Below are 27,234 nucleotides of genomic sequence, written 5' to 3' on the forward strand. Positions count from 1 at the left end.
CTTGTATGAGTTCTTTATACATTTTGGATATTAACCCCTTATTGCATATATGACTTGCAAATATCTTCTTCCATTTAATAGGCTGCTTTTTAAATTTTGCAGATGATTTCCTTTGTTGTGCAGAAGCTTTTTTTTTAATGTTATGTTAATTACCATACATTACATCATTAGTTTTTGATGTAGTGTTCCATGCTTCATTGTTTGCATATAACACCCAGTGCTCCATGCAGAACGTGCCCTCTTTAATACCCATCACCAGGCTAACCCATCCCCCCACCTCCCTCCCCTCCAGAACCCCCAGTTTGTTTCTCGGAGTCCATAGTCTCTCATGGTTCGTCTCTCCAATTTTGCCCCCTTCATTCTTCCTGTGCAGAAGCTTTTTAGTTTGATATAGTTTCCTTTGTTTATTTTTGCTTTGGTTGCCACTGTTTCTGGAGTCAGATCCAAAAAGTTGCTAAGACCAATGTCAGGGAGCTTACTATCTATGTTTTCTTCTAGAAGTTTTATGGTTTCTGGTCTTACATTCAAATCTTTAATCCATTTTGATTTCATTTTTGTGTACAGTTTAAGATAGTGGTCCAGTTTCATTCTATTGCATGTGGCTTCCCAGCACCATTCATTGAAGGGACTGCCCTTTCGCCATTGTATATTCTTGCCTCCTGTGTCATAAATTAATCAACCATTTTAGTGTGGGTTTGCTTCTGGGCACTCTGTTCTGTTCCATTGACCTATGTGTTTTTATGCCAATTCCATACTGTTGATTACTGTATCTTTGTAGTACAATTTGAAATCAGGAAGCATTATGCCTTCAGCTTTGTTCTTTCTCAGGATTTCTTTTTATTCAGGATCTTTTCTGGTTCCACACAAATTTTAGGATTATTTCTTCTATTTCTGTGAATAATGCCATTGGAATTTTGATAAGGATTACATTGAATCTTAGATTCCTTTGGGTAATATGGACATTTAAACAACATTAATTCTTCCAGTCCATGAGCACAGAATATCTTTGTGTCTTTATTTGTGTCTTCTTTCATCTCTTTCATCCATGTCTTATAATTTTCAGTGTACAGCTCTTTCACCTCCTTAGTTAAATTTATTCTAGGTATTTTATTCTTTTTGATGCAATTTAGAGGGGATTTTTTTTTTAATTTCTCTTTTTGACAGTTCATTGCTAGTGTATAAAAACAACAGATTTTTGCGTATTGATTTCATATTCTGCAACTTTACTGAATTTGTTTATTAGTTCTAACATTTTTTTGGTGAAGTCTTAGTGTTTTCTAAATATAAAATCATGTATTCCATAAATAGTGGCAGTTTTACTTCTTCCTTTCTAATTAGGATGCTTTTTATTTCTTTTTCCTGCCTAATTGCTCTGGCTAAGATTTCCAATACTATGTTGAATAAAAGTGGTGAGAGTAGATGTCCTTGTCTTGTCCCTGATCTTAAGGGAAAAGCTTTTAGCTTTTCACTAGGGAGTATGACGTTAGCTGTGGGCTCACCATATAAGGCATGTATTATGCTGAGGTATGGTCCATCTATACCCACTTTGTTGAGAGTTTTTATCATAGGAAGTCAGACAATTTAACCCAGAGCCAAGTATCTTCTACAGTGGTATAGGTGAATGGGCAGCTATTTAAAGGGACTAATTAGAAATCCTGGTGATGGGTATTAGGGAGGGAACATATTGCGTGGAGCACTGGGTATTATATACAAACAGTGAATCATGGAACACTACATCAAAAACTAATGATGTAATGTATGGTGATTAACATAAGATAATAAAAAAAAAACTAATGATGTACTGTATGGTCACTAACATAACATAATAAAAAAAAAGAAGAAATTTCAAACCACTCTTCAAAAAAATACACACCTGGACCACATAGCCTCCCAGTTTACTCTCAGTCCATTTCTCCTTTTTTTTTTTAAAGATTTTATTTATTTATTTGACAGAGAGAGAGACAGCGAGAGCAGGAACACAAGCAGGGGGAGTGGGAGAGGGAGAAGCAGGTTCCCCTCTGTGCAGGGAGCCCCTTGGGGGCTTGATTCCAGGACCCTGGGATCATGACCCGAGCCAAAGGCAGACATTTAACCGACTGAGCCACCCAGCCACCCCTGAAAAGACAATTTTTCTTCTCTAATGCCTTGGGTATGATTAACACTTTCCTAAAACAATGATAAGGAGAAATGGACTGAGAGGCGCCTGGGTGGCTCAGCTGTTAAGCATCTGCCTTCGGCTCAGGTCATGATCCCAGGGTCCTGGGATCAAGCCGCACATGGGGCTCCCTGCTTGGCGGAAAGCCTGCTTCTCCCTCTCCCACTCCCTCTGCTTGTGTTCCTGCTCTCACTGTCTCTCTCTCTGTCAAATAAATAAATAAAATCTTTAAAAAAAATTGTCTTCCAGATCAGTTACTATTCTTGGAACTGACAAAGAAGTAATGATCATTTCAAATGTTTCCTCAGCCAAAGTCCATTAATGTAGCAGGTGTCCTCAGGAGAGGGCTCTTATAACAGAAGGCCTTGGAATTCTCCTTCCACCACAGACTCATCACTAGATCACATTTATTTACTATGATTGCTCTATCAGTCCATCTGTCTAAGTAACTAACTTTGGGCAACTCAGAAGCATCTATCATCACTGACTCTTTAACAAAATTGTGGGTTAAATCAACCCAAAGAAGGACATTTCTTCCTTGACCTCAGTTCCATTACGTCCAAGTGAGTTAGAAGCTGGGTAGGGGAGAATGTCCTGGAATCATAGCATTATAGGAATCGTATGCTGTTGGCTGCAAAAGTGGGTTTGCATCTGTTCTGAAATGAATTTTCCTGATCGTTTGCTTTCTGTGCCATTTTTACTATTTATTTTGTTGCTTGGCTTACACTGGGCCTGAGCTTGACTTTCGTCCATACGTCTGGAAAGCATAGTGTAGTTCATTCTCCTTCCATACACATCCTGCTCTTTTAATAAAACTGTTCCTTTTTTTTTTTTTTAATACAGAATGGCTGATCACAGGATTTGGTAACAGGGCAAAAACTGATAATTTGCTTAAAATGAGTCAATTTTGTGCCAGACTGGGAGCCCCATGACTCATAATTACAAGTTCAAAGCCTGGCTGTTTGTAAGAAGAGGAAACCCAGCCAGAGGGGCTTTCAGCCTGCACACTCTTTGGATTCTTTTTATCCAGAGAGCAAATTACTGCCCAAGGCAACCCAAAGCTCATTAGTGAACCCAGTGAAGACAGGCAGCTTCTTGGGCTTGGACAGAAAGGAGTCTTTCTACCCTGCCATGTGAACCACAAACAGTTAACCAGCTCCTAGAGCATCTGCCAGTGAGCATTTTCCACCACAGATGAATGCCAGTCTGAGAAGCTTTAAGCAAATTAAATTTAGATTCCTCTTCATCAACTAACTACTTCATCTACTTAACTTTTAGCACCCTCTCCTTCTTCCTCCTCTTCCTGCCATTGTAGCAGATGGCAATAGTCAGGGCCCCATGCCCTTGGCACTGTTTTCCACAATCCAGTTCTGCTTCTGGCTTAAAGAAAAGACAGGATTAAAAAATAAAAATAAAAAACCTAAACAGTAGGGAAAGAAGTCAGACAAAGCTATTACTGCAAGTACTGAGTGAAGAGCTGCTCATGTGCTGCTACCACGTGAAGAGAGGTGACAAAGAGTAGAAGACAGACACAAGTGGAAGCCAGGAGCCCAGCAGTAGATGGAACAGATCTGTGGCTACAACTTGGCAGCCTCAAGACTAAGGAACCCTGGACATCACTGAATTTGGGAAAAGGAAGGATGATACTGGTGGTCGTGTTAAATGTGTGTGTCCTTTTGATATGCACTACCATACAGATATGCACTACCCATACAGGGTGTGCCTGGTGCCCAGTCTGGCAGACCTTACAAAGAGCCTCTTCCAGGATCAGAAAGATATGATGGAGGGGAGTGAGCCAAAGACGAGGGGTGGAGGGTGGAGGTGGAGGGACCTTAATAGAAGGGAGACACTGCTAGAAGGACCAAGAGGAAATAAGAGGATGTGATTCTGGCTGTTTTCCAAATCAAGTTAATCATTTTAAATGAGGAGAGCATTTAAATCTGATGCTAAAATAGATTCCTTTGATAACTTTGCTTACGATCAGCCATAAACTAGGGCCTTGAAACTCCTTCCTTGGAGTTTTTTGTCAACAGCAGCACACATTAATTATCTTAGATGCAACAAAATGTTTTTATTACCATAGATCTGAGAATTCAAAAGAATACAGCACAAATGCAGGTGCATAAGCAAATAGACTATCCAGTTCTGGGGTTTGGAGAGATATTACTTTACTTAAATCCCACTGTCCTACCTCTTTACTATCCCAGATCCTTTTCTACCTAATCCATCTACAAAATGAAGGAGAGAAACACGCGTTTGTTGAAGGCCTACTATGACCAAGACACAGTATTGTGTTCTTTCCATATTTCAGTCCCTTTTAATCCTCAAAATAGCCCTATGAGGTTAATATTACTAGCCCCATTTTCTGATTGAGTAAACTGAGGATACCACCTGTTTGCAAACTTATGGATGAAAAGGAGCTTGTCTGATTGACACATCATGAGCCACATTGCACTGCTATGTGGTGACCAATCATCTAAGACCTTCCTCCTTCAGCTCCCCAGTATCAATCAGTAAGCTCTTCCCAAGAGGGTGGGTTCTTTCTTTTACTCAGTCTGCATTATTGACCACTTACTGTGTGCCAGGCACAGTAAGTGTTCATGCCACACCTTCCAGAACCCTCTTTCAATTAAGTTTCCATCACTGGAATGCCCTGCACACATTTCACAGCTTGATCATGTGTTTGCTCCCTAACCCAGTCCTTCCAGGATACAGGAACCTTAACATTCCCTCCCCATGGCCATCCCCAACCCTCCTGCCTCCGCCCCACACGCACCCACACACACATGCACACATACACTAATGCACGCACATGTACACATACAGGCATAATTATTTGCACTTCACACAGGAAAACTAAGGAATACAGGAATTAAGTAATTTGCTCAAGATCACACCCTAGTAGGGTACATTTTTATAACTGTTGTTTCTTCCAGGCACTGCTGAGAACTGCTGTTGGAATAAACTGGCTTCCTAGAAAGCAAGAACTTTAATTCAGAAATTCCCTTGAAGAATCTAGCCTACAGAAATAATCCAAAGTGCCTTTGTGCAAAGACCACTCCCTCAGAGAGATCTTCCTCTAACCCCCTCAGGAAAACAGCCTCCTGCATCATTGGGATCTCTCCATCCCCTTACTTTGCATTACCTCTCTTCACAGAGCTAATTGATAGTATGTATTTATCTGTTTCTCCTGTCTGTCACCCTCAGTAGAATGTCAGCACTCCGAGGAAATAGCCTTTGTTGACCAGCTCCAAGAATAGTAACTGGGATATAGTGGGCACTCAGTAAATATTTATGTTAGTTAACTAATTAAGTACTTAAATGTGGAATAGCATTTACACACCAAGATGCTCACTGCAGCATTACTTACATATATATATATATATGTAAGTATATATATATTATATATATATACATATATATGAATATATATATAATGTAAAATTCTAATTCTAGAGAATAGATTATAATGAGGAAATATTACATAGCCACAAAAGGTAATATTTATGAAGAATTTGATGAGTTAGGAAAAAGGATTATGAGATATGTTAAGTGAAATAAGCAAGCTACAAAATTGTATCTACATTATCATCTTATCTATGTGATAAAACAAAGCATAGAAAAAACTGGAAGGAAGGTAGATGGATTGTGAGTTATTTTTTTTTCCTGCTTCTTTATACCATTCTTTATTTCCCAGTTTTTTGCAAGGGACAAGCTATACCTTGATAATTAGGAAAAGTAAAATAATAACTTTCAGATGTTCTTACCTCAACAGGCAAAGATATAGGGGGTTAAATCTTTAGGACTTGCTTTATGCATGAATTGTATCCCTTTCTGAATTCCTATAAGATAATGCATCTGTGAAAGAAAAATTCCTCAGAAGCCTTCCTGAAAGGCTTATTATAAATGGTTCATAATGGTAAATTACCTCTTTCTGTTGAGAATGTACAAATGCTAGGCACAGATATTAACTGGCTGACCCTATAGTGTTCTGAAATAATGCTAGATGTCCCCAAAGATTCTCATTTCTCTGTCTCAGAAATGGAAACTCTTGCCAGGAAAAGGAAGGGGAGCTATTCTCACAAGCCCACTCACCATTTAGGTGTGGTGTTTAGTTTGGCTCCCTTTAGAAATAATTATTTATAGGTTTAGTATGCATAAAACAGAGACAAAACAGACAACCACAAAAGTGAAAACCAAAGGAGAGAGAGATCAAGGAGTGAGGTGGTAAAGCTAATCAGAGAATGGGTTAGCAGGGAGCTGTGGAAGTTGACCCAAGCTAGGTTCCTGAGAAAGAGGGGACACTTTAAAAATTCTGACTGTGGGGGGCGCCTGGGTGGCTCAGTCCGTTAAGCGGCTGCCTACAGCTCAGGTCATCATCTCAGGGTCCTGGGATCAAGCCCCACATCAGGCTCTCTGCTCCGCTGGGAGTCTGCTTCTCTCTCTCACTCTCCCTCTGTTCTCTCTCTAAAATAAATAAATAAAATCTTTAAAGAGAAGTTCTGACTGTGGGTGTGGAGGGGAGAGAGCTCAAACTCAGGCATCAGGGTTCTCATAGGAGAGCAGTTTGGGCTTGAGCAGGAGGGCAGGAAGCAGGGTGCAAATTTAGTACATATTAGGGGCACCTATTCCCTTCCTTTCTATCTTCCTACTCTCCCTCCTTCTTTCCTTCCTTCCATGCTTCCTTCCTTCTTCTCTTCCTTCCTTCCTAGCATTAGAAAAGGAGCAATAAACAAGACAGATCACCTTTGTGGAGTTTTCATTTTATACAATACATATATACGTGTAGTTTCTGATGACGACAAGTGCTAGGAAGGATATAAAACAAAATAATAGGATAAGAAACAGTCCGGGTGCGTTGGAGACCAGAAGAGGTGATATGTGAGCTGAGAACTGAATAATGAATTGATAGTCATAAAGATTCAGGGAAAGAACATTCCAAACAGAAGGAACAAACAGCAAGTGTAAAGGCCCAGAGGTAGGAACATAGTGGACATATCTGAGGAGCTGAAAGAAGACCAGTGACCTGAGAAGGCATGAGCAAAGGATATCTAAGAGGGGCATGAGGAGGGAGAGATGTAGGCAGAGACCATGATGTGAGGTCTGCTGGACTGAGGAGTTTGGAGTTTGTTCAGGAGCCATGGGAAACTACTGGAGAGTTTAAAGCAGAGGAATGACATGATTATGTTCTTTAAAAAATCACTCAGGTTCTATGTGGAGAATATGCTGTAGGAGGGCAAGATGGATGCTGGCAAACAGGAGACAGTCCAGGTGAGAAATGGTGGCGACTTCAGTTGGGATAAACAAGGAAACAAAGAGAAGCAACGAGGTCTAACGCATACTTTTAAAAGATTTCATACAGAATCTGCTGGCAGAACTGTTGTGGGATCTGAGGAATCATGGACGAGCCCTAGGATTTTTTGCTTGAGCAAGTGGTAACATTTATTGATATGGAAACAATTAGAGGAAACATCTTGGGGTAGATTTTGGAATGGAGCATGAAATTAAGGGTTCTGTTTGGAACATGTTAAGTTTGAGATGCCAATTAGACATTAAAGTAGAGATTTCAAGTGGGCTGTTAAATGTCCCAATTTGACCCTCAATGAAGAGGTCAGAGCTAAAGATATAAATCTTGGAGCCATTGGTGTATAATACATTTTAAAGCCACGATACTAAATGAAATCACCTGTTGAAAAAGAAGAGTGCCCAGGACTGAACCCTACTGCGCTCCAACATCTGGAGGTTGGAAGAAGTCAGGAAGGTGAGAGAAAAATCTGGAGGGAGTGATGTCACAGACGGCCAAGGAAGGAAGTGCTGCGGGCAGAAGGGAGGAGTCAACTATGTCTAACTGTGGTGTGTATTGGTGAGGGTTTACTAGGTTATGCTCTGGTGATAAATTAGCACTAATTGTGCATAGCTTATCACAACAACATTTATTTCTCATTCACATTGTATGAACACTGTGGGTCAGAAGGGTGGAAGTTCTGCTCCACAAGCACCAGGGACCCAGGCTGACACAGATGACACGTATCTGTGATGACACCGATCACCAGAGTGAGAGAAGAAAGAGCACGGAAAATAGCACAGTGAGTCTTCAGTGCTTCAGCCAGGGGGTAACACATATCACAGTCACGTGCACCTTCCCAACCTGCAGGGGACTTAGGGACTGGGTGCTGGCATATGAAATAGTTGGTGACTTTACTGCTCTACCATTTGCTGAGAGGTCAACTAAAATGAGAACAGAAAACTGATCACTGGCTTTGGCTATGCTTAGATCACTAAAGATGCTAAAAAGATACTTTCAATAGAGTGGAAAGAATGAAACTCCATTGGACTGGATTGAGGAGAGAATGGGAGGTGAGGGAATAGAGACGGTGAATATCAACCACCCTGATGAAGCTTTTTTTTTTTTTTTTTTTTATGAAAAGGGACCAGAGAAATAGAAAGATAACTAGAAGGTTAATGGGGAGGGGAGGGGGAATATTGTTAAACAGTACTTTTTTCCTTCCTCTGGGTATCTAAATGTCCTTGAATCTCTTACTCTGCAATCCCTCTATAAATAGATAAACTTGTCTCCTATTTCACTAATGAAACCAAGGCCAGTGAACATTGAATGTTTTAACCTTCCATTTTGTACCTACAAATTCAGATATATCTACATCTAACTATATCTAATTCAACATGGATTTTAAAATATGGTTTTGTGGAGGGGCGCCTGGGTGGCTCAGTTGGTTAAGCGACTGCCTTCGGCTCAGGTCATGATCCTGGAGTCCCGGGATCGAGTCCCGCATCGGGCTCCCTGCTCAGCAGGGAGCCTGCTTCTCCCTCTGACCCTCCCCCCTCTCATGTGCTCTCTGTCTCTCTCATTCTCTCTGTCTCAAATAAATAAATAAAATCTTTAAAAATATATATATGGTTTTGTGGTGATGGACATAATCCAAAGAAGAGGGGGAAAGTTGCTCAGGCAAGAGAGAAGGGACAAGAGAAGAAGGCCAGGGGAGTTTGGGAACCACAGCCTAGGTAGAGGGATTGGCCTTTGTTAAGATGATGGATGCTTGATCCATTCTCACCAGAAGGAAAGCCTGGATTACATTGAGTCCACCAGTCAGGACTGATGAGGTAGCCCCTGTCCTGTTGCATTTATCTCCCCAATGAGAAGAGGTTGTTACTGTGGGATGAGCCTCCTGGGGTAGTCAGGGAGCAGAGAACACAGAAGCAATGGAGCCTGCCTGACAGTTTAAACCACTCTCTCTTCCTCCATTGCTAACTCATAACTACCAACTACCTTCAGAATTCTCCTACTGTGTTCAAGTCGTTCTTGCACTCTGAACAGCTTGCTGTGGGTAGGCTTTTAGATGACTCATTATTACTTATGATGACAATAATAACTCATTTTTACACTTTCACTTTTTATAGTGTATTCCATATTTATTCATTCATTCTGTCAGACTTTCAAATGAATGATTCATAGCTGCCATATTCAGTTTTATTACTGCAAAATATATACATAGAAAACTGCCTAGAGATGCATGTACAGTTTAACAAATAATGCTTTTAAGAAAAACAAGTTAACTAGAGGTATCTCATCCTTGTTTATTCATTCAGTTGACAAACCTTGTTTGGAGTATCTTCCAAAAACTGAGCTTGGAGCTGGGGCTACAGATTCATAAGGCAAAGTCACATGTCTTTGGAACTCATGGCCTGAGGGGTGGAGAAGGTGGGCAGATAAGATAGTCATGCAAATAGTTTATTACAAATGTATTCAGCAGTTCCAAAATGGAGAGATGCACAAAGTGCCACCATCTCTTATTAACACTTCACAGTAACTTTTTTTTTTTTAAAGATTTTATTTATTTATTTGAGACAGAGAGAATGAGAGAGACAGAGAGCACATGAGAGGGGGGAGGGTCAGAGGGAGAAGCAGGCTCCCTGTCGAGCAGGGAGCCCGATGTGGGACTCGATCCTGGGACTCCAGGATCATGACCTGAGCCGAAGGCAGTCGCTTAACCAACTGAGCCACCCAGGTGCCCCACTTCACAGTAACTTTAAGAGACAGTTTTTATTAGCTTCATTTGATAGATGAGGGGCTTGAGACTTCCAGCAATATAAATGGCAGATCCTAGATCATACAGCTAGTGGGTGAAACCCGTGCTCCAACCCATGTTTTCCTACTTTAAATTCTATCGCCTTTCCCCAACCACTGCACAAGAGTAGTAGAAGAGTAGCCCAAAGTTACACTCTAAAGCAGATTTTCTTCCATCGTCTGAGGGACGGAGAGTAGCCTGACAAGCCTGTGGAAAACTCCAGTGCACCTCTGCCTGGGAATGTCCTGGGGATGCAGGGGACTCGTTAAGGGTGTGGTGTCTGGACCTAGAGGTCACTGGGCCCCAATTCCCCCCACAGTCAAAGGAAACCCCAAGGTCCTTTTATTTAATCTCTGTGCCAGTCCCTGACCACGGTGGGCTCCTTCCCACCCCTATGACCTTGCTTTGTTTCTTGAAAAGCCCTCTGCAATCTGACCACTCCCCTTCTTTTACTTTCTTACAATTGTCTACACCACCTGCACCATACTACCACCAATGCACTGTCTATGAGTGTTCGCCTACTTTCTAACGTAAGCTTGAATTTCCCATACCCCCAGTGCTTTCTATCACAAGGTCAAGGACAATATTTCTTTTATTTATCTGTAACATTAACCATAGAAGAGGGTTGTCGAAAGAGCAGATACTCAGTACTTGTTGACAGATGGTCTACTTCACCAGTTGACTCACAATCTCAGTGAATAAACAAATGTTACATTTAAATAATGAAATTCTTTCCAGAGAAAAAACAGTCGGGATACAGAGGGGTCAAAGGGAAAATGATGGCCCCTTGGATCCTTTTCACCTCTTTCTCATGGCTATTGCTCATTTGAGGATGGGAAATTATTCTCTGCCAAAGTCCACACTCTTGGAACCTGGACTGTACCCCTTCTCTCTGTAGTATCCCCCTGCTTTGGTCCAACACCACTATTTGAAGTGCATAAACTCTTTGACTGTGGAGACTCTTCAAAACTGAAGTTCCATGTAGATTAGGGAAAGATAATTACTCAGCTGGACCTGACCTAGTTGGTTAACTAATGAAGTCCTCATGGTAGAAAGCCAAGCCTCCCCTACAACCCTCCCTTTCCCTCTGATCCTTACCCAGGCCCTGGGACTCCAGGTGGAGCAGCTCTTCCTGGCCATCTGGTGCCTGCCCCAGATTCCCATTCATGATCATCTCCAGCTCTGACAAGCTGCCATGTGCATTCATGGTTTTCAGTGCACATCCCAACTCACAACCCTCCCAACACTGCCTTTTTCTCATGACCCCCTGACCTCATAGGTCTGACCTCAGTGGTTTGCTGGTATTCGTGAGATCATTTCTACTTGACAAATGATTTTCACTTAGCAACACAGTATGCAGAAGAAGGGTTCCAGAGTGAGAAAACCTGGGATCAAGTTATGGCTTTACCATTTTACTAACTGTTGTCTTGGGGTCACTTTTAACTTCTTTCAACCTCAATTACCTTACCTATAAAATGGGCCCAACACTACCTAGTTGACAGGGTCACTGTGAGAATTAAATGAGACAACATATGAAATCCCTCTAGCACATGCAAAGTTCTCAATAAGCATTAGCTACGCCCCATCACCACCAATAGACTTATTGTGAGATTAGTTAATATCTGTGAGTTCATATTTGTGAAGCATGAAACAGTGCCTATCACATAGAAGACACACAACAAATAATTTTTCCCTTCCTTTTTTTGCCCCCAAGGAATGAATACCAGTATACCCAAACTCCATTTTACCTTTTGCTTACTTCCAAGCAAGAGAAACAGAACTTTATTTAAATCTACATGCATTTCAGGGAAGAGGCTACTAGGCTAGAATGTATTTTTTTTAATTCTCTTTTAAGAATGTAGCAAAATAAATTTGAGACCACAGTGGAATTCATTCCTAATTCAGGCATAGATAGAAAACTTCCCTCATTTGTCAGACAATAGGGCATGTGAACAATGCTCTAGCTGCTGCCCCCAAAGCACAGGCTGACGTGAGAACTGAGCTCATCGGGGTGGACACCAGTCAACAGAACCCAGTTGACCATAACCTTTAGAAATGGTCAGGACATCTCAAAGTCAGGGAATCTGTGTTTTTCAGATTCTGCAGCATTTGGAGCCTCTTATTAAGCTGAAGAGGAATGCTACCTTTCTATTCAGTGGGCCTCTCAGTCAACTGCCCTTTAACCCACAAAGGGCTAGAGCTCACATGTCCTTCCACCCAGATTTCCAGGGTTGGTTCAAATATTGGTCATGGAATTGGTCACCAAGGCTGCCACATCTATGGACTGAAATCAATGGAAAAGACTCTGTAGATCCAGTTTTGCCTGGCATCAGGAGCCACAGCATGCTGTCTTATTTAATGGAAACGTTGCTGACCTTCAGATTCCTGAATTAACTCCAAAACGCAGAAATGCCAACATGACCCAGGCTGTTCTCCAAGCTCCATGCCTGTGTCTGTCCACGGATTTTTCTAAGCAACCCACATGGGCACTTTGTTCTGAATAAGAACACTCACAAAAGAAAAACCCCAGAGAGGCCGGGTTAGGAAAAGGAAGGTCTTCGGCAGACGATCCTCAGGACCATGGTTTAAAGGCTTAATGTGACTGTTGGAAATGGGCCACTGCCCTCAAGCAGCTGCCATTCTTCCGGGCGCTCCAAGTCTGTCCACTTGGTTGGCACACAGGGCCTTTCGGCACCCGCTCAGGCTAACGTCCAGCACGCAGCTGCAGCAGGAAGGTGACTCAGACATGGTTACCAAGACGAAAGAGAAACACAACCAGCTTCGAACACTGACCCCTAATTCCACCCAGCCCACATGGTCTGTGCTGCTGGGCCTGCGAGGCTTGCTGGTGGGACGTGTGATCTCTGGCACCAGGAGTCAGGAACCCATTTGATTTATTTAGATGTGGTGCCACTACTGGGTGGGTCTCCTAAGGTTTCCGTGGCTTTCCACTTCAGATTTTCCCTTTACTCCACTCCCTCAAGCCCCTGCCAAGCCTACCATGCTTCAGCCTGGTCCAAGCCAGCCCTAAGAATCTACAAATTAAAGGTTCTCATTTGACGGCTTTCATGTGGCAGCTTAGGAAACTCCAAGGCCAGTCCTAATCTGAGGACTTCAGCCCAGGTGGTATCTTCTGGTTTGAACATAAGCCTTTAACTGCAAGGCCTAGGGCACCAACTCATTCCAGAAGTGTCACTCAAAAGCAGGAAGAGTGTTGGGCAAGTGTCCTTGGTCACCCCAAAAGATCGACTCTGGGTCTTCACATCTGCAGTCACTTTGGCTGTGGCTAAGTGGTTTTGTCTTCCCCTTGTCTTCAGATTCCATACCCCGCTGCACCCACCCAGCCACCCCTCAAATTGTAGCTGAGCTGGCCCTTAAAGTAAACAGAGCCATGGCACATGGCACCGCTTCCTATGGTGGCCTCCATCACCCCGGGGGTGGGGAAGCATGGATGGAGGGCTCCTTGGCATCTGCCCCCAGGCGGCCACTCTCAGTGATTCGGGCACTTGAAGGCATGACGCTGCTCCCTGGGGAAAATCACCTGCATGTCAGCCCTTAAGGTGGTAAAACTAGGCAGTTATTTTCCCCCGGAAACATAGGAATGATGAAAGTAACAGCAGGCGTAATTTGATTAGGTGGTAATCTGGGAAAGGGGATGAATGATGTAGGCTGCCTGACAATGTCTTCCATGAGTGTGAGGAAGGAATGTGGGAACGTGGGGACTACCTCCGTGCCATGCAGGTCTTTCACGTAACTTCCAGAAACCTCCTCCTTCCTAAATGACAGCATCCTCTTTGCAGTGAGGAGAGGAAGGTCAAGTGTCTCAAATGTCCCTCCTAATCTTTCTGGGAGATGGACCATTTCTCTTTATAAGATCTTTTAGCGCCTCCCCCATCTCATGCATGTTTTCAGTCCAGCATCAGTGGACCCTTTGCTTTCCATGCTAGAAGCTGCTGACTTGTTCTTCACTGCAGTTTCTGGCTGTAGCCATCATTTCCTTTTGATGGTCCTCGGGACATCCTTGTCCCAGGCACCATTCCCAAGAGTGTTGGACCACTGACCTTTCCTTCGTTTCCCTCCTGACCTTTTATGTTTCATGCTGCCTTGATAGATTTATCCCTTCCTCTCATCTAAATTCCTCCTTTCTCTCCCTCCCACTGGTCCATTCATTCTAACTTTTCTATACACCAAAGCATGGAATTCTCTTCTAATTATTTATAGGAGGATACTTTTGTATATTTCACCTAAGTCAACATTTACTGAGAAATTCCAGTGCCTAGAGAACCTTGTATCAGATATCATACAAAGCCACACTCTGTCCCTGCCTGTTGCTTCTCATTACTGTTTGCACTTCCATGTCCTACATATTGTAGGGATTCATCATGTCACTATATCAAAGCCACTCCCTCACCTTTGGTTTCGAAAACTTCCACTACCAAGCCACAAACCATATGATCATCCCCCACATCCAGCTTCCTCCCTCTCTCAGCCTTGAATGGCCCCCACCCAGCTCTGAGCCTTCTCTTGCTTTTGGTCCCAACCGGTGTGATCCACGCCCCCCTTCCTGTCAGAATCCCACACCATCGCTTACTTTTCCTCATTCTCTGTGGGTCTTCTTTTCTGCCCTTCCTTCTTCAGTCAGAGGGAACTGAGGCACCACATGAATAGATGCCTTTCCCAAGGAAAATAGATTTTTGGCTCTCACCAGGAAATCCATTTTTCAGGGTGAATAACACAACTCTCCATCATTTTACCTTTGTCAATTTTTAAGCAATAGCTTGAGCAGCAGTAGGTTGTTTGGGGCAGCCAGGAAAATGAGCTCTGGCCCTTGTGCTCCAGACTAAAGGCAATCAGACAGCAGGCCCAAAGGCAGGAGCATAAACTCTCCACTTCCGATGTTTTTCCTTTCCACTTGGTTTCCATGGGACCCTGTGTTGGGGGCGAGGAGGGCTTCCAAAAGTACCGATGCATATTCTTCAGCAAAATAAGGAGCCAAATTTCAGGATGGCCAAAAAAAAGAGAACATTATAGAAACGGGTGAGGGACCAGCACCAAAGAATTTTATATGCCTAACATTTACAGAAGCCTCACTCCAAGGCTGATTTTGCAAGTGCCGTGTTGTCTGCCATTTCTACCTAAGTGCCATTCATAATAAGTACCAAAATCCAGAAGAGGCCATACCTTTAGGATTTGGAAGTGTTTTCCATCTAGCTCACAACCTGGAATTGCAATGTCCTGTTTTGGAGGCCGAGACGGAGAAACTCCTCTTCTTCTTTAGGGTTTTTTGTTTGTATGTTTGTTCGTCTTTTGGTTTTTGCTTTGTTTTGTTTGAAATTTTATACTGGCCTGTAATATTTTATGTGCTCTCCTCCGGGTCTTAAACAGTCCTGTGCCTAGGCAAGCCAGCAGGCTGCTCTGAGTCATACATGTTTTCTGGGATTCGACACTGTGACCTATGATTGAAATTCACTAAAAGGAAACAACCACGAGCTAGAAATAGTCAAGGCAAGTGGAACTCCTAAGGTCCTCTGCTTTGTTGAGCAGCTGAATCTGACAGACTAAACAAAGTTGGGGAAAAGGCACAATTTGTCTTTGCCATCACACCTTCCCTTTTAAGCTCAGATTTTCCCCCATTTTGGCACCAGCCTGAGACACCATCTTATGTCTCGTCTTTGCAGGATCTGTTAGCTAATGGTCAACAGATCATGGAGTTTGTCTTTGCTAGCTCCAGGACGGTGATGCCTTCAAGAGTATTTGCATTTTTATAAAAGCTTCTTGGAGTTGGAATCTCTAAGGGTGGGCTATGAAGCATAGTGACATGTAGTAGGAGAAGATGGTGTTGAATTTTGTGTGTGTGTGTGTGTGTGTGTGTGTGTGTGTGTGTGTGTGTGTGAATTTTATACAGGGGATGCACCCACTGAGGAGTGTGGTGGAGGAGGAAGGAAGAGCCATCAATGTACTTACCCCATCATGTCACAATATACTATGCCAGAAGGAAGAACAGTAAGCATGTAGGACATTCATTTATTCATTCAAAAGAATTTGAGTTCCTCCTATGTGCCAGGTACCATCCAGGTGCTAGAATTACTGCAGCAAACAAAACTCACAAAAATCCCTGCCCCATGGAGTGCACACATTCTAGAAATAATAATAGAAATAGTAAAACAAAATTTGTGATTCTTTTTTTCTGTGATACCGTAAGGAAAACGCAACGTTTGGGACAAGATAGACAGTGATGAGAGTCATTATGCTTTCCTTAGCAAAACGGATCTAAGAGCAGAACTGACTTCCTCTAAAAAGCCAGACCGTTTTTACCCCTTTATAACATTTCTTTAACTGAGCCTCAGTTTCTTCCTCTGTAAAATGCTATTTGACCAGGGATCATGGAGAAGTTTAACTGACATAATAGGTAAGGAAGCACTTGATACAGTGATTAGTGTAAAGTATATAAGAAATTCATTTTATTCTCCCCAAAGGCCATTCCTATTGGGTGGCAGAACCTCGCATATGAATCAAGTTGCCCTTTTGATCCACTCTCCTCCTCTGTCCCTTCCTTCTGGGATCTTCTTCCACTTCTGCTCTACATGGCAAATGCTGCTCGTCCCTCAGAATCCTTCCCAGTCATCCCGACAGAGCTGACCCTCCTCCTCCCTGTTTCCCGGCGCTGGACACATGCCTGCCTCACGGCAAATAGCAGCTTTCATTGTTACTGTTCACGTTTTTTCCTCCTTCACTGGACTTTCAATTCTTTAAGGGCAAGGATCAAAGCTTTAATCTTCTTGTTCAAGTTTATAGCTCGGTCACATGCCAACCACAGTGCCTAAGAGAAATAAATACTGGTGGAGAGAATAAATAAATAGATGATCATCTCATTAGCTTTCAGTCACTCCCATGCTCCAGCTGCTCTAAGTCCTTCTAATGGCAGCCAGGGCTTGCCGCATGAGAAAGCTGTTTTCTAAATCCTGAGAGGCGAAGACAGCTCTTCAGTAGGCTTCCAGGCCCTACTTTGCCTCTCTGCCTTCAGACGATGGGCATCATCCGCCACCGCACCTTGGCCTCCCTGAGCAGACATGGGGGACGCTAGCTGCCAGAATTACAGCCCTCACATATCAATGTCCGCTCACCTGAGCTCCCCACCATCAGAGAACTCCAATTCCAGAATGCCTTCTCCATCGTCCTGTGTTCCCGACGATACGCCCATGGCACTGCAAGACCCCAAGCACGTCTTAAGTCACCGAAAGTATTAAGTCCTTCCAGTGTACCTTTCTGTCTCATAACATGCCCTTCACTGAATTTTAAGTCTTGGAAAATTGGCGACTCCTTTATACTTGTGATACAGCACTGGCCCCACATGTCAAGATCCTCTGGAAAGTGACAGCAAACTACCTTCCTGGGCTTGTCTCCTCTGTGCACCCCATGTCCGTTCTGTTCCCACTACCTAGGCCCCTCCGCACCTCAGGGAAGATGCAGCGGGGTTTTCAGTTGGTTCTAAGTTCTTTCAGGACCAACTGCTGTAACAGTGCCGTGGGCGCTGAGAAGCCTCAGCACAGCCGTTCCACCCAGCTGTCAATTCGGACTGTCAGCTCTAAAAGAAAGCAGAGCCTGGGAGAGAAAAGGCCGTGAACCCAACTCCTTCACTGCAACTTTTTGAATAACCCTCTTCCGGCCCCCCATCCCTGCCGCTGCCTTCTCATCACCTCCTCTGTGGGACGCAATTTGGGGGATCCCCCAGGCAGGTTCCCAGGTGGTCTCCATGGAGCTCTCCTCATCCTCCACTCCGTTCCATGGAGATTCGCTCCCTCTACCCTCTGTTGCTATTTCATTGGCAGTGAAAAGCACACATTGTCAGAATTGGGCACAGACCAGGGGCGGGGTATGAGGTATGGCGTGAATCCCTTGGCTCCTGGTGGGCTCTGCTGGATGAAAAGTGCCCCCCGGTTAATGTGTCTCATGCAGCAGAACTCATCTTTCCGAGTCTCGCACAAACCCATTCCCAGGCCGACCCGGTTCTGGAGTGTGCAGGGCAGATGTGGAGACAAAACCGAGACGTGCCCATTTGCTTCTGATTGGAAAAGGGTGGGGTGTCTTGTGTGCCTCACCATTCAGACATTCTTCATGGTGCTATTTTTATCAACGGTAATCATTAAATTGGTGTCAGATGGGCTGGTCCAGTTCCTCACCCCGAGGCCTGGTGATGAGACTCAGTGGGTTTTTTCCAGGCAAGAGGAGATGTGGTATGTGGCCCATATGAATGCATCTCCGGAACCTGGGGCCTCACAGGCGAATCACTCTCGCCCTGGATCATGTTCATGTGGCAGTTAGAGCAAGGCTCATTGTCACTCCTGGTTCGTTCCTGACCTGATTCATTTAACACACATCTGTTGAGCACCTTCTAAATGCCAGACATTGAACAAGACACTAGGGATTCACAAAAATGTAATCTCTACCTCCTAGAAACATGCCTGTCACCAGAAAGGATTGTCATGTGAAGTGACAGTGTCTACTGGGCTGTGTGTGTTACAGATGCATTGATAGAGGATCATTGACTGCGGAGGGAGGATTCGTGCTGCCTGGGCCTCAGGGAAAGCTTCTCGGGGTTGGTGACACTCAGCCAGGGCTTCAAAGATAAGTAGAATTAACTGGATGAAAATATGGGGAAAAGGAACCAATGCTTTTAAAAGAGGCATAAAAAAACAACTCCGTAGATTCACCCAAAATCCAGCTGTGAATTCAGCTGTTGCCTAGGGAGTCCCAGGCACACACTTGCATTGAGACTTGCTCTGGGAGGCCAGGGGGGAGTGGGCTGTGGTACAGGAATACCATCTGCTCACTCCGCCGTCCCTGGACGTCCTGACTCTGGGTTCCAGAATTTGGCCCCCGAGCAGGGCCCAGCAGCAAGGGTTGGCACATAGTGACGATAGCGACCCAGGATGTTGGATTTAGACATGAACTAGGAGCCGCCATCACAACCTGCTCATGGATCTTGCGATGGAGAACCTAACGTCGGAGTAAGCACCGAGGCCCCTCCCTAGACACAGGAAACAAGGATGAGTCGTTATAGGGAGACTAAGAGTAGAATTTTCTAGGTTCTGTATCTTTCAGCCTGGTTTATACCTCTTTTAACTAAATGCCTGGAAATCCAGCATGAAATTTAACAGAAAACCAAAACGGGGCATAACAGGAAAACGGGAAGAGCTGTAGCACTGAATGATGGCAGAAAGTGCATTTGCAGATGTCCTCGGCAATCCGGGGCCTGGGGCTCTGGTTCTCATTTCCTCCGACCAGACATTCCAAAGTCCAGCCCCCCACAAGTCACATGCCTGCACAGGCCCAGCCCTGCAGGGTGCAGGGTGTCGCTGGAAGGGCCTCCTCGCTGGGTCGGTGGCCAGCTGGAAGAGCCCGGGGCCACCTTGTCTGGTCAGGAGCTTCTCGGCTGTGAGCCTCTTGGAGCCAGGGCTAGCTTTGTGGTCCGCCTAAAGTGACAGTGAAATTAATGGGATCCTGATGCTGTGACTGAGGCCATTTCCCCATGTCTCCAAACAGGGATGAGAGAAGAAATGTCATTAGGACGACAAGAGGCTTTTGAAATCTTCAAGAGGGACTACGCTGACAGCGTCACCATCGAAGACAACAAACAGATTTTGAAGCAGAGGTAAGGCTGGTTCACAGGGCCGCTGGTCCCCTGACGCTTAGCCAGGCCAGTCTCAAGGAAACTCGCTACTCCGTTGTCCCTAATCTGCTTGACCTAACTTCTAAAAGAAAGGCCCGATGTGTATTTAGTTCCACGGTGAATTATGTCCAGCCCGGTAGGACTTTCCTACGTGGGAAACTCCTCATGCCAGCGCTGCTGGGGTCCGCAACGTCAGGGCGGGGTCTGTCACTGACAGCACCAACTTTGTCTAAAGTTCTCACCTGTTACACTAATTCCCGTCTGCCTGTGACTCTGTCCATATCACACTGTTCCAGGGGCCAGGGGAAAAAGTCTGTAGACCAAATTGTCATCTTAGAACTCTAGCTGCTGCAGCCCACGCTTCCCACTCAAAGAGAGTATATGTGCACACAGCTTGTGACCCAGAGGCCTCTGGTGTGTTCTCCAGCCGGAAGCAGAGCGGGCAGCAGCGTCTGCTGACATATCGTCAAGCTGGCCTCTGAACCCTTTAGGAAAAAAACTTCATTTCAGCTCATCTGCAGTTTAGATGCACAGCCGCAAACTGTGGCAAACAGAAAGACTGCCAGGTGCATGGGTCCAGAGTTCAGAAGAGAGACTTCTAGTCTGTGAACTCTTCTACTGAGTCACTCGTGACTCTGGATCTTAGCACACACACAAACAAACATTTGGAAATTTTCAAAACCAATTCGCTGAATTAAAATGAGATCCAGGTTTGAGAGTCATATGCTTATAAATGCTTCAAGGAAGCTTAAGGAGTGGCTGAGCTCAGGAAAACAGGTGGAGACGCAAGGGTCTAGACGGTAGAACCAGGGGGAAAGCTCTGAAGGGCAGGGAGGGAGAGGAGGCTGTGAGGGAGGCTGAGAAAAAGCAGAGAGAGAAGCAGGGGAGACCCAGGAGAACATATTACCTTGAAAACCAAGAGGGGAGGCGGCTCCAAGAAGCATGTTGTGAGTGCTGTCTGACACTAGAAAGAAAGAAGCAGGGGAGACTGGACCGAACACACAGAGCGAGCGGGCAACTGCGGACCACGGGTTGGAGGGCTGGGAGTGAGGGAGCACATGAGAAGGAGCTGAGCAAAGAGAGCACACGTGAACATGTATTCAAAAAGTTTGTGATAGACGACAAACATTCGAAGGAGGGAAAATGGAGGCCTAAGGAGAAGGGAGGTTTGTTTCAGAACGGGAGAGAAGTGGCCAACATTGCAGGCCATGGAAGCAAGCCCGTGGAGAGAGAGGGAGACAGACAGACAGACCAGGGGAAGAACTGATGCAGCAAGGCCTCAGGGAGAAGGTCTGGGAAGGGAGGGCATCAAATATCCCGGTGAGGTGAGCCTGGAGAGAAAAATGAGACAAGACACTGCCTCTGATGCCCTTGGAAGTGAAGGGAGGAAGGTAAGACGGCCTCTATTTTGTCTGTGGAAGTTGAAGTGGAATGAGAGTTGGGAGGTAGCAGACATGGTGGCAGAGGTTTCATACAGATGTCACAGGGAACCGGAAAGAAGGCAGAGCTGGAAAAAGAAAAGGAAAGGCAAACAGCGCTGAGGGCCCAGCTTGACTGGCTTTCTCGCTGTGGTGGTGTGTGAGTGGGGGTCTCAGGTCACTTTAGGAATCCTATGATGGTGGTAGGGGTGTAGCTGGGAGCAGTCATTCAGGCGCCATGCTGCCCCCCTTAGTCGGAAGAAGTACATGTGGCCCCCGCAGCCCAGTGGTTCTGCTTCTGGGTCTGTCTCCCAGGAATCTCTCGAGTGGGCTCTGAAGGGGATATATGTGAGGATGTTTGCAGCAGCTCAGCTTGTGGCTGAGGAGAGCTGGAAGCCTGGGTAAAATCTTGGGGAAGCTAACCATGAAGTCAGGAGCAATGGATGAATGTACACACACCAGCACGGACAGCACTAAGAACACAATTCATGGAAATTATAAAGAGATGTGCACAAAACAAACAAAAAGAGCCAAACGTAAAGATAGATTATCACATACTTTAACCATAAGAATGGTTACCTGTGTGAGGGAGCAGAATGAGGGCAGGACAGGGGGTTGTGAATGAATAAATGAATAAAACAAGGGCTGGGGGAGAAAATAAAGTGCCTCTACTGAAAGCTGAGGACCCTCCCCCTGGAAAAATGGACATAGCGCATCCACACAAATTTTAGCAAATGAATCCTGGGGTTTCTCAAACCTTCTAATGCATATTCACAGTAAGCCATTAGTTTCTGGGATAGTCAGCTGGATGTGCTGGAGCAGAACACCTGTCTGTTTGAAGATAAGCATGTCACACTTGCTGCCTCATCCAATACGAACTTCTAAGGGGCCCTCAGCCTTCTCACCCAAGGCTTCAGAGCTTCCACCAGGGCCTGACAACTCTGGCTTCATATTAAAATGACCCATGGAGGGCGCCTGGGTGGCTCAGTCGTTAAGCGTCTGCCTTCGGCCCAGGTCATGATCCCGGGGTCCTGGGATCGAGTCCCACATCGGGCTCCCTGCTCCGCAGGAAGCCTGCTTCTCCCTCTCCCACTCCCCCTGCTTGTATTCCCTCTCTTACTGTGTTTCTCTGTCAAATAAATAAAATCTTTAAAAAAAATAAAAAATAAAAAAAATAAAAAAATAAAATGACCCGTGGAGCTTGTAAAACCTTCCAACACTGGGCCTGACCCCTCAGATACTCTAATTTAATTAGGTAGGAGCTAAGCAACCATTTGTTTAAAGATTCCAACATGAAACCAGGTTTGAAAACCACTGGCTAAACAGTGTCCAGAGTCCTTGAGATCCAGAAGCTCTGAGGTAGGATCCCCAAACTCTATAGGCTAAACCAATTACCAAGGGATTCTTTTGTGCACATGAGTTTAAGAACCACTAGCTTAGGAAGAATTCTATTTTTTTAAGAGTTTATTTAATTTGAGAGAGAGAGAGAACATGAGTGAGGGAGGGGGACAGAGGGAGAGGGAGAAGCAGACTCCCCGCTGAGCAGGGAACCTGACTTGGGGCTCGATTCTGGGATCCCAGGATCATGACCTGAGCCAAAGGCAGACACTTAACCGACTGAGCCACCCAGGCGCCCCAAGAATTACTCTGGAATTGGTATGGTTCCTGGTTCTGGTTTATACTCGAGTTTAGGTCTGTTTCCAGTGGGAGGGTGGGTTGGGATGGCAGGGCTGAAGATGTGGTCTTTCAAAGCCTCTTAATACAAAGCTCACTTAACTCTAGTACAATAGGGTTCTGACAACCCCATGACAAATGTGCTTTTGGGCTGAAACACATCCAATCACATAGGATGGGCTGGTAATACTGGTGGTCCCATCTTCCTTGTGGCCATAAAGCGAGGGAATTAATGAAACTCGCACAAAGCTTTCCTCTGAAAAGGGTTTTTCCCAGCAGTAAATCAATCTTTTTAAATCAAATGAAAAGTCAAGAGACCAGCCCACATTTTAAAAAAAAAGTCTACATCTGTTTAATGTTACTGTAATAACAATCATTAAAGGAATATTTGGTACTGGGGAGTGTAACCCAGGATCTACACTTTTCTCGGGATTGGAGCTTTTGTTTGCATTCATGGAGAGTATTCAATTACTAGGTATTATATGCTCATAACTGCTGGAGGCAGAAGACTAAGAGAAAATGTTTTTCTGTGAAAACAAATAACTAAAGCACTGCTCCTACAGCAGACATCAAAATAGGGCCCCACAGGTGCCAGTGGGGGCGACTTCCACGCTGTCCTTACCTCAAGAAGCAGTCTGCAGTAACCCCGATCCCCTCCAAGCATTTGCTGCCTGTCCCCCTGGTGACTGGAAGCACCATGTGGCCCATCTGCAGGAGGGCTGGCTGGTCCTAGGAATACAGACACGCATCTCAGCATTTTAGCAGGATGGCACTAAACGCCTGTTTCCTCACTCAGCTCCCAGGAGACTACTTCCTCTGAGAAAGTCTCACCCTCTGAAAGCCCCCGGCAACGAGGCCCCAGCGTCCTGGCCCGCCATTCATTTCCGACTTTTCACATCATATCACTCTACCAACCGTGTTTCCAATGTTGGGACATCATGTTGGCAAAGTTCACAGAAGAGGGGCTTGGGACTCACAGGAGCCTGGGGGCAGCTCAGCCTCTCTAGCCCATGGCAAGGAGGTTCTAAGTCCGAATGAAGGAACCATCAATGGCCCCGGATCCCTTCTGATCCCTCAGTTCCCCCAGAGTACAAGAGTTGACCTGGAGCCGCAGGACAGAGGGGTCCATCAGTGGCTCACACGTACACATCCAAAAAAAAGATTTTCTTCCCCATCTTACCTGGACCCTTTGCTGTCCTCCCAGGCAACTCTAGCATCTCTCAGCCCTAGTCCCCAGTCTGGAGGAGATTTGCTACCTGTCTGTGACAAGAAAAACAAGACATTGGCACATTAATAGGGTGTTTACCCTTTGCTGAACTAGAGCATGTAAGCCAGTTCTTAAGCTGGATTTTTATAGTGGAAGACAACTACAATTCAAAATCTACATTCAAATCAGGGACGACTCAGCCTTGTAGTATATAATAATATGAAGAGAGGCTGGAGACCCCATGTTTGGCAAAGACCAGTGCCCAGGCACCACACAGCTAACTTTCTTCTGTGACAGGTCTTTGATACAAAGGGAGTCCCTCTGTCACAGAGTTCCATTAAATAACAAAAGAAGAAATAAATAGAGAGATTAACTGCAGTTGGAAACAAAGGCAATGATAATGAGAACTCAATCAAGAAAAGCGCCCCTTCACTAGGTTGGATCCTTCAGACACAGACTAGAACAGCAATCTAAAACCAACAGGAAAACTGGACCGAGGCTGGAGAACAATCCTGTGGCACCATCTGGAAATAACATCCATGACAAATAGGAGTTCCCTGGTTCCTATTAGACTCCAATTTTAACCTTTATTATTTTTCCATTTGTTTTCTGTATTTACACCTTCTTCCCTGAACTAGAATTATGAACTCTGAGAGCTGAGATTAGATTAGTATCTTCCCAGCCTCCCCACAGTTTTTAACACAGTGCTGGCCACAAAAATAGTACTCAAAAATATTTCTTTGGCTTGAGAATGACACTTTGAAATTGACTTCGAGAAGTCTTAGCAGCCAAGCAAACTGCTCAAGACCTACTTCCTAGAAGCAGGAGAATGCAACCGCAGGCTTCTCGAGACAGGGAAGGAAGAGCTCAACAGGACACGGGAGGGGGGCAGCCATCTTGATGGGAAACAAGATGGAATAGAAAAGAAGTATTGGTATTAAAGAAAAGGCTAAGGGAAATGAGAGGTGGATCTTCATGGCAATATAATAGAGACAGCTAAGGTGCCATGTCAGGGATAGGTCTCCAACGGAAGGAAATGGCACAGATGCAGACCTACTCTTCCTCTCTGATAGGGAAGAGGATCGCATGTTCACTCTGTAAATAATCAAGATATGAAGTTAACTGCTGTAGACAAGAAGACCAGGAAAGGTGTCAAGAGGAACCCCTTGCCCTCCAAGGACATATTTGCCCCACTGGCCTGAGGAAACCATCCCAGCTGACGTGACAGGGAATAGACCACAGAGGCTCTTGGAGATTGAGTGGCTTATGAACATCAGCTCCTCCCCTTAGCCCATAGGTTAAAGCAGCTGCTGCCCCTGGTCCCCAGCAAATTGCCTGTGGTTCTAACTGTCCTGGGGCAGAGCCAGGTGTCACGCTTCCTCAGCTGCTCCCCAGTGGTGACATATCTCTGCCTGACCCACACCAAGGGCAGGATGGGATTCTCCCAGGAGCTGCAGGTCTTGAAAGTTACATGAGATTCTACCTCAACTCCCATCCCTTTCATTGCCCCTGAAGATTGAGAAATTCAGCAACTATCTTAGGTGTCCTTGACCACGGACTTGCAAGGATCCCTCCTCTGACCCCTTGGTTTGCTGAGAGGATGATAGCCATCATTCCTGTCTGTAGTTGCTGCTTCCAACATGCAATCCCACGTCACAGTCCATCACGCAAGGGGGTCCCTACACTGCCAGGCAGTGGTCATGATTTAGGTACAAAGGACGTTTGTATGCACATACTTCCCACATCAACCCAACCCTGAGAGGCGTCTCATCCTAATCTTACAAACGAGGACTCTGAGATCCAGCGGGGCATTCAAGTCCAAGTCTCTGCACCCCAGGGAGTGCTCTCCACATGCTCCCTCACGCTCTGCTGCTTGTACACTACAGGTAGGTATAGAATGCTCACCAAGTGCATGCCCTGGTCTAAGCTCCAGGGATAGACGTGTGAATTAAATAGATGTGGTCGCTCTTGTCAGGGCACTTATGATGTTGAGAAAGGGGACAAAACAAGTCAGCAGGCAGTTCCCACATGGTGTACCCGTGATGACAGAAGTTCAGAGTTCTATGGAACACGTGGGGTTGCAGACCTGCCCAGCCCTACAGAGGAAGAGATCTCTCTGCTGCAACTGCAGGGTTAGGTAGAAATTAGCCAGATGAAAAAAGATTTTCCAAGCAAAGGGAACAGCCCCAAGGTGAGCCAGTGTGACACTTGATGGAACTGAGGCCATTCGGGCCAGCCTAGAAAGGCAGGGGGGCTGTGAGAGAAGATTCTGGAGAAGTCCACACCAGCCAGAGCATGAAGAGTTTAGTTAGCCCTGTTAAGGAATTTGGATTTTGTCCTGTGGTCCCTGGGAAGCCCTTCAAGAGTTTTAAGCAGGAGAATAATAAGATCAGGTTTGCATTTAAGAAGGCTTGCTGGCTTCATGGGAAATGGCCTGAAGGCAGGTAGCAAGAATTCGGGGAGCCACGCAAGCCATTGTCACTTTGAGGTGATGGGGTGATGGGACTGCTCCTTCTCTGAGGAACGAAGGAACGAAGCCAGGTGGAATGCTGTGAGAGATAGGGAGGACCAGGACAGGGAATGGATGCGGTGAGTGAAGATGCTAATGGAGGGAGGGGCGGGAGCACATAGGTGAGTGTCTGTCCTGGGCAATGAGATAAGGAAAGGAAAAAGGAAGGGGAGGGGTTTTCGGAAGGGTGGGGGGCGATCAGTTCCTCAAATGTGTTTGTCAGGAAATAAAGCGGGACTGGGAGGGAGATCTGGGAGCTATCTATGGGGATGACAAGTGAAGGCACTGGCGTGATGGGGTGCCCGGGGAGAGGGTCACGACAAAACCCTGGCAGTTCGCAGCATCTAAGGAACAGCTGCAGAAGAGGAGACTGAGAAGGAGCGGTCAGGGTGAGAGATGGCTGAGGTGACGCGGAAGCCAAGAAGGAGAAGGGTTTGCACTCCGTGGATAGTGTGAAGCGCGGCGCCGGGCGCACCGTGGCTGCTGTGGGATCAGTGAAGGCTGGGTGTCACGGGAA

The 27,234-nt window shown here is 45.3% G+C and overlaps 1 protein-coding gene across 1 annotated transcript in view; it reads left to right on the forward strand.

The window, feature by feature from the left end:
* KIF6 (kinesin family member 6) overlaps window positions 1-27,234 on the forward strand; it is a 430,038-nt gene that overhangs the window by 306,155 nt on the left and 96,649 nt on the right. Inside the window, exon 14 of the mRNA XM_044917220.1 lies at window positions 19,783-19,891. Coding sequence (XP_044773155.1) covers window positions 19,783-19,891 — 109 coding nt within the window. The remainder of the gene's footprint in view (window positions 1-19,782; window positions 19,892-27,234) is intronic.

The sequence above is a fragment of the Neomonachus schauinslandi genome, chromosome 8, assembly GCF_002201575.2.
Source record: "Neomonachus schauinslandi chromosome 8, ASM220157v2, whole genome shotgun sequence".
Taxonomy (NCBI): domain Eukaryota; kingdom Metazoa; phylum Chordata; class Mammalia; order Carnivora; family Phocidae; genus Neomonachus; species Neomonachus schauinslandi.